Genomic DNA, 7554 nt, shown 5'->3' on the forward strand with positions numbered 1-7554 from the left:
GATTGATCCACTACTGACATTTGTTCCATCCCATGAGATATCAACAGTATATCTTATTGTGTTGGGATTGCTACTAACTAACACACTACCAGGACAGGTACTATATCGATCATCACAAGTAGTATAACTAGCCAATGCAGCACCACTGATGCTAATTCTAATACCATCGTACAGATAGAATCCAATTTTAGTACAATTCAGTTTGTATTCCTGAGGATATACTGTCATATCAGAAGGAAGACCAGAAACAGCAAATGATTCTATCTCTGCAAATCCTATGAATTAGATTACATATTACCATTACATCAGTAAGTGGATGAATACATGTGTCTCTTACTGAATATATTAGCAAAAATGATGTTAGTGTTAGGATCTGAACAATCAGTGGGTAGACAACACTTGTACCAGCCTTCTTGAGCTGTTGATAGTGACTGAGCAAGATAAAGACTGAGAATAGCATGAAAAGGGTAAGTGACATTAGTACAACGAAAAGGATCACTGGTACTATTACTGTTACAGTCAACAGGATCATCAGGATCAGCAACTCTAACCCACTGACCAGTAGTTAGACAAGAACCAATTAGCACACATAATATAGAGTTATCTACTGAATTGATACTATTATCCCAAAAATATGATCCATTATTACGATACCGAAAATCGTGATCCCACAAAAAGATTCTATCTATAAAAATTAGGCAATAGAATTTTATTATAAGAATTATAGTTTTACCTGAATAACATTTACTGACAATCAACAAGAGTAAAATCACCACTGACACTGGATATGCCATTTTAACAATAAAATTAGTAACGCTGTAGCGTCACTAAGTAGGATTCACCCCACTTCAAAATGGCTGCCACGACTTTTGCAGCCTTGCTATATTGAAACTAGAATCAGCATTGATATTCTTTTGCAATTTAAAGTTTGTCAATAATTTTAAGTAAATTATTAAATTGACTTCCCCAGGTAGTAATGTGGAAAAAGCTAAGGTCCAAAGTCCAAACTGCAGGGGAAACTCAGTGGCGTAGCCAGGATTTTTGGAAAGAGGGGTTGTCCCTAAAAAGCGGACCGGACCGGACCAGCGGACCCGAAAATGCTATTATACGGACCAGTTAACGGACCCGGAAGCATCTACAGCGTATTTCAGCCCACTTGGATCACGGAACAACCTTTCCGTATGCAAGACACTCCCTCTTCCCAATTAAAAGTACAGGTAGGTGTGGATACGGAACGGAAAAAGTGATCCAAGTGAAGTGAAAGACGCTGTACATGACGGACGCGGACCAGCAGACCCGTAAATACTATTATACGGACCAGTCCACCCGAAAACTCTTCGACGGACTTTAAGAAAACCCAAAACTACAAAGCTACACTACTCTAGAGAGCAATTAAAAAGTTATCATGGAGTGTGAAAAAAGTATGGGCTACAACTATGTCAAAAGATTGCAATTAAGTCAGTGCTACGGTCAGGTGAATATTACTGAAACTGAAGCCTGATTGCAAGGCTTAATGCTGCAAGTCTTTCTCTATAAGTATAAAATAACGTAAAAGTAATAAATGAAACATTAATTTTTAGTCAAGAATAACATCAGTTTCACAGCAGTTCAGTTGAGCTTTTGTCCTCCTAATATGGGTAAGTTTGTGCTAGCCTTGAGGTTGTGATGAATAAAACAGCATTATAATGATCTTTTAAGTGGCAAAATTCCATATGACTTGTAGCAAGAGTATCATCTACTCTTGCTTGTAGTATTCACTAATTTCTCAGCACCTTCAGGTACATGAAATTTCTGAGGATCACGCCTTCTTGATTCACTACTAAATTTAGTCCAGTAATAGGGACCTGCATTATTCTTTCTAATTGCGACAAAGATAGGTACTTTAAAAAGAAGAGCTGCTGCCACAATTTCACAGTGAGTTCCCCATACATAGTTATTCCTCATTCTCTTGGTGTGGTCACTCACACTAGCTGGATGACAGTGTGCAGAGAAATATTCTGGATTATTTTCCATAAATTCAACCAGGAGAGACCTGATTTTCAAATGTTGGTTTTCATCACCAAAAATCTAGTAAGAGATACAGCGAAACAGACAGTTTCCATCACCCTCAAATTGTATGCATCTTCCTGTTGTAATTGAACAAAAACTGCATAGCTGCAGAATATATATTTGTGACCTACAATAATAATGATATTTGTTGCCAATAGTCTTTACATTTATGCATACTTTTGAGCCAGTGCACATTTTCATCTGACATCCTTTCTTCTGAATACCTGGACCACCAAACTTTCTTTTATCTTTACAATATTTGCATGTTCCACAGTCTAAAGTTGTTTTGCAACCAACACATTCCATGCATTTCCTTCCTACAGAATTTATATACAAAGTTTTGAGTCAACATACAGGTATAATTTATAATAATGTTATAATCTAGCTAACTTTTGATAGGCTTCTTAACTTCTCTGTTGTTACCTTGATCGCTAAAACAAAAAAAAATTTATGCATTTCATTTCTAGTGATTATATAGAAACCTTTTGAATGACAATGCATTGTTCATTGTTTGAATCTGTCCACTGGCCACTTTTATGTGCTTCTGATCATATACTCTATTCCTGTATGACAGTTAAATAACAGCAGTTACAAAACAGTGCACAATTTTTTACTTAATCTCTGTAATCCCTCCATTATCATGCTGATCTCTGATCCATACATATAGACTATCAACTTCATCGCTATCAAGAGGGCCAAAATACTTCTTTCCAAACATCTCTTTTACTAGATTTTTATCTATTTGTGTTTGTTCCATCCAGTACTTCAGTAATTCATTTTCTTCTATATAGTACTTTCCTCTAGTTTCATCATTGAAACGATCAAAATCTTTTTCTATTTCACTATTCATGACAACTGCTTTCGATGTTTGAGGTGGAACTGGCTTATTTTGAAATCTTAGACTGTCTAGCCATATTTGGACATGAAAACTTTTGTGCAAAAGGAATCACCCTCATTCTGTAAAGATATAAATTTATATGCTATTTTTGATAGATTAATTGTACCTTCTCTATATCAGAACCAACAGAGTCATCAAGGCGAGAAGATGGGTTGAAAAACCGTGAGTATTCTTCTATATGTTATGTTGTTGTTTTCTGATTTTTTCTGAGACCGCTAAAATTTTTCCAAAATTTTTAATTTTTTTTCTTTTTCCGTATTTTTTGCCGAGAGCTTGGGAATGTCTTTGTAATAGCATTCCACTATTTTTGGTATTTTTTCTGATTTTTTCCGAGACAGTTAAAAAGACAGTTTTTGTCTATAAAACAAATCATCTTGTAGTATTTGATTAAGACAATCAATGGAGTAGCTTTCAGTAACCTACAAGTACATGTGAAAAAATTAAATTTTGACAAGGTGTAGCAAATTGCAATAGGTAAATTACTTTCTCTTCAGTCTTAACTGCTGCTGCAGAATCAGGAGCTGGGGTGCTGTCAATCATGTCATAATCATCTATTGTAAAATCACAATATTAATATTAAAATCCATGCACATAGACCACCCAGAGTGAGAATTGCTTGCGTGGGAAGACTATTACGGTTGTAAGGCGTGGTTTACAATGAAATAAATTCCGGCCGCCATTTTGGTTGGCAACTTTCAATGGAGAGCAAACGGGACGACATGAAAACAAACCTGTATTAAGAATTCTGGAGCGAATTTGACAAAGTCTTTCTCAGGATAAGCTTTAAGGTAGCTAATTTTTTACGAAACCACGCCCCCAAAAGGGGCGTGGTCACACCTATTTTTCAACATGGCGGACTCTTGACCGATCATAGCCTGCGGCAACGTTGAATACCTTTTCAGCCTTATAATGGCATCATAGAAAGACTGCTTTGGCCTTTTCCTTTCATATGCAAGTTGTAGAACAGCTTTTTCTTCCAAAAGCAGCTTATTATTTGATTATTTTTAAATTTTGAGTTTAAAAAAAGGGGGGGCCCTGCGGGCTACGCCCCTGGTATATGATTAGAGTTACATTGTTCTTGTTAAGGTTGTATAGATCTACATCTAGATCTATAATTGCAGCTCTTGTATGAATTTTGTGGTTAGCATACAATTGTTGTAGAGTTAGAAATATGGGGCTATCTCCAAGCACAATGATTGCTGCAACAGTTTCAGTGTTGTAAAACTGTTTTATGTAATTAAGCCAGACTTTAATGACAAGGGTGCATCATAAAGAACAAGTGCAGGCAAATAAATTGGCTGAATAAATAAAATGACTGAGCCCTGGATCAAACAATAAATTAAATAAAAAGAGCTGTACACAACTTAACTATGGTATGATTATTTTAAAAAATTTACAGAAAACATAGGTAGTAAAATGGACAGAGTCAATTTAAAAAAAGATACTCAGGACTTTAACACTATGACTATATATGCAAACAATTTTGGTGTCATAATTTGCTCAATAAATTTTTGCCATGATTAATTTTCTGATTTAACTTTTTCAAGCTCTTAAAATCTAACAGAAAGATCTTAATAAAAAGTATAAAGAGCATAACAATTTCAATACTTTTATCATAAAGTAGCTGTTTTATTGGTTCCAATATCAAAGATAAAGGAAGAGAAAAATTTGCAGACACAAATGCTACATTGCTAGCATGATCTCTAAAATAAAGAAACATTCATACATAGATCTAACATTAACAAACTAACTTCATGTTAAACTGTAATATTCCTATCGGAATGGAAGATTCAGTATGAAGCAATAGACCGCCACTCATTCCATTATGTAAAGAAGCATTTGATTTGATGAGAATTGGAATAGAAGAAGCAGGATCACAAACTAATTTAGATAATATCCCAGATGTCACTTTAACTGATTTATGATGATACCCAATAGCATGGACTTGACTGCCTAACAGCTCAATGCCTTCTGGTAAGGATAACTGAAACAAATGTTTAGTATTTGCAGGAAGTGAAGGATGAAGTAACAAAATTGCTAAATCAAGTAATGATGCTGAAAATAATACAGTGGCTGTAAATGAACACTCTCTTAGTTTTACTTCAACTGGATCTATGATCAAGGTAAATAGTGATAATTAATAAATCGATAATAATCAATACATACAGTGACAGCTTTCTTTAACCACATGTGACCAAGTTAGGACAATCGAGGGAGAAAGGATTATTCCACTACCGCTAGTAGCACCACATTTTATGAACACAATATACTGGCCTTCTGATGGCACTATTTTGTTAGCATTTGACTTTACTAATAAAAATTGATTAAAATAATAATCAGTAAACTCAATTACTTTTAGTTGGTATATGAATCACTTCAATTCTAACAAGATCCATAATTATCTCACTTGAAACAACTAATGCCACATCTCCAGTATTCACAGAAGCTACTACAATCATACCTAAAAATCTATACAAAGTATGTTAGTAGCATAAGCAATGTCAACATACTTTAATTCATTTTCATCTAAAGCAATTACTAGTCCACCTTCACAGCCATATACTAACTGCATATCAACCAAAAGCAAATTACTATCAATGCGTTTCCTAATGTGTCCGTGTGACAAAGTGTTTAAGCAATATGAAACAAAATAATCACCGCCAAAAGGAGTACAGATAGAATATACTGTATTGGTTGTCTTTAAATTCTTCATCGGTAACGGAAGAAAAGGAAACTATTAGATAATAATAATAACAATAATAATTGCAATTCACTCACAATTTAAATGATACTTTGAGATCCAATAGTACTAAGGTGGAAAGTATTGCAAGATCAGTGAATGGCAAAATATTTTGGAACATGTCTTGCTGCTTTTCTTTAAGAGAATGAAAAACTTGATCCATCAAAATTAACTTCACTTTACAGTCACTGATTTTCATAGTTGTAAAATTGGAATAGACAGTACACTGTACGCTAACAATATTTTCATGTAATCTGACTACAAATAAAAAGAGAAAGGATGGTACAATCAATCCAAATGTCACAATTAATTTAATAAATCCTAAAAATAATGGTAGCTCAATGCTCCAGCTCACAATGAACATCCTATGCATTGGATATTTCTCCTGGCTTATTTTTCTTTAAAAATAACTATGTAAATCAAAAAGGCATACCGTATAGCAGGGAAAAATGGCTGACTTTATTTTAGCAACTGGCAGATTATTAGTAACGCGGTAGCGTTACTAAGTAGAATTCACCCCCAAACAAAATGGCTGCCACTACTTTTGCAGCCTTAATAATTAAAATCTGTCAAATATGGATATGGTTCAGTCGTAATTAATGTCTAGTTCTTAGGCCACTCCAATTAAATTCATAGTTTTTCCTTACACATGAGGCACTGATGCGGGCGAGCAGTAAGTTAATTTTGATTAAAATAATAAAGTTTCGACAAAGTAACAACTATACCTGATTCCTTGTTCATCAATGAACTAGAAAACGATGAAGAGCCCAGTTATTCTTTTAAAAAAGTGAAAAGACACCTCAAAAGACAAATGTGTTTACGTTATTGTTTCTAATATTTTAATTGAATAATAAAAATATCTGCGCGGGCGAGTGGGTGGGCAAGGAGAAATTTAATTGAAGTGGCCTTACAGTATACATTTTCAAAAGGTGCTACTTGCACGACCACTGACTTACTACGTAATCAAAGCATTAAAAACATGCAAATGACACCCCTTGATTTACATGTATAATAGAATTCACTAACCTGAAGGAATGTCTCTTTGACAGTCTCCTTTGAATGTGCAATCAATTAATTGTGAACACCATGTTCCAGAAGCAAGTATTGCACCAGACTGAATGAATCCACTACCACTACATGAAATAATCTTTCTCCCATCTATATTGGCAGTTAATCTTACAGCCACACAGCAATCACTCGCCAGATCCATTTAAAGTTAAACAGCTCCCTGAGTCAACTTCAGTCAAGTCACAAAAGAAGAAATTTTGGACACTAGAAGATTCTAGATAGGCGTGGCTAGATTTAATTACATTTTTCAAATCCATTTTTACAAATTTTAGAATTTTAGATCTAATCTAGATCTAGTTCAAATCACAATAAAATATTTTGCTCAATTTATAAAATACCAGAGTTTTTGAAAAGTTCATTAAAAAGTTTTTTCTAGCAATAAGCATGTTTGGAGAGTCAAATTCTGCAATGTGTCCATTATCCAATACCATTACCCTGGGGGAGGTAACAAAATAAATGATAATACAATGATCACAGTACCTATTATAATTCACAATAGTGTTAATACCGTTAAAATTGTACAGTTAGAAAAGTCGGAACAATAATTCAAACCATCAATTTCTAAATCAACAGCAGCAGTAGCTTCATCTAATACTAATACCTTTGTTTTACGAAGTAAAGCACAAGCTAGACACACTAACTGACGTTGACCAACACTGCATGAAACACAATAATAAAGCCAATGACACACAAGTAATAAAATTGATTTCTTACCTCAAATTTTCTCCTTCAGCAACAGGGTAGTACAATCCTTCAATAAGTCCACTTACAAACTCACTCAAATGAGCAGTTTCTAACA

At 34.3% G+C, this 7554-nt stretch overlaps 2 protein-coding genes across 3 annotated transcripts; both read right to left on the reverse strand.

The window, feature by feature from the left end:
- Positions 1–1521: 1521 nt before the first annotated feature.
- LOC109584529 (uncharacterized) lies at positions 1522–3830 on the reverse strand. 2 transcript variants are annotated; one of them, XM_020000295.1, is made up of 8 exons: positions 3679–3830; positions 3431–3498; positions 3054–3366; positions 2664–3006; positions 2532–2612; positions 2440–2480; positions 2227–2366; positions 1522–2176 (listed from the first exon to the last, which is right to left on the reverse strand). In XM_020000295.1, exons 4-8 carry the CDS (start codon positions 2897–2899, stop codon positions 2108–2110), a joined length of 567 nt encoding a protein of 188 aa, XP_019855854.1. In that variant the 5' UTR covers positions 2900–3006; positions 3054–3366; positions 3431–3498; positions 3679–3830; the 3' UTR covers positions 1522–2107. The 2 variants fall into 2 exon arrangements, with proteins under 2 accessions (XP_019855854.1, XP_019855853.1); XM_020000294.1 differs by having other exon boundaries at positions 3431–3830.
- A 555-nt stretch (positions 3831–4385) lies between these two features.
- Positions 4386–6965, reverse strand: LOC100641600 (peroxisomal leader peptide-processing protease-like). Its single transcript, XM_020000293.1, has 8 exons — positions 6714–6965; positions 5726–5945; positions 5458–5681; positions 5301–5416; positions 5114–5257; positions 4699–5059; positions 4556–4650; positions 4386–4504 (listed from the first exon to the last, which is right to left on the reverse strand). The coding sequence occupies exons 3-8, from the start codon at positions 5658–5660 to the stop codon at positions 4437–4439; spliced, it is 987 nt and encodes a 328-aa protein (XP_019855852.1). The 5' UTR covers positions 5661–5681; positions 5726–5945; positions 6714–6965; the 3' UTR covers positions 4386–4436.
- Positions 6966–7554: the final 589 nt, after the last annotated feature.

Source organism: Amphimedon queenslandica, unplaced genomic scaffold (genome assembly GCF_000090795.2).
Source record: "Amphimedon queenslandica unplaced genomic scaffold, v1.1 AMPQUscaffold_13202, whole genome shotgun sequence".
Taxonomy (NCBI): domain Eukaryota; kingdom Metazoa; phylum Porifera; class Demospongiae; order Haplosclerida; family Niphatidae; genus Amphimedon; species Amphimedon queenslandica.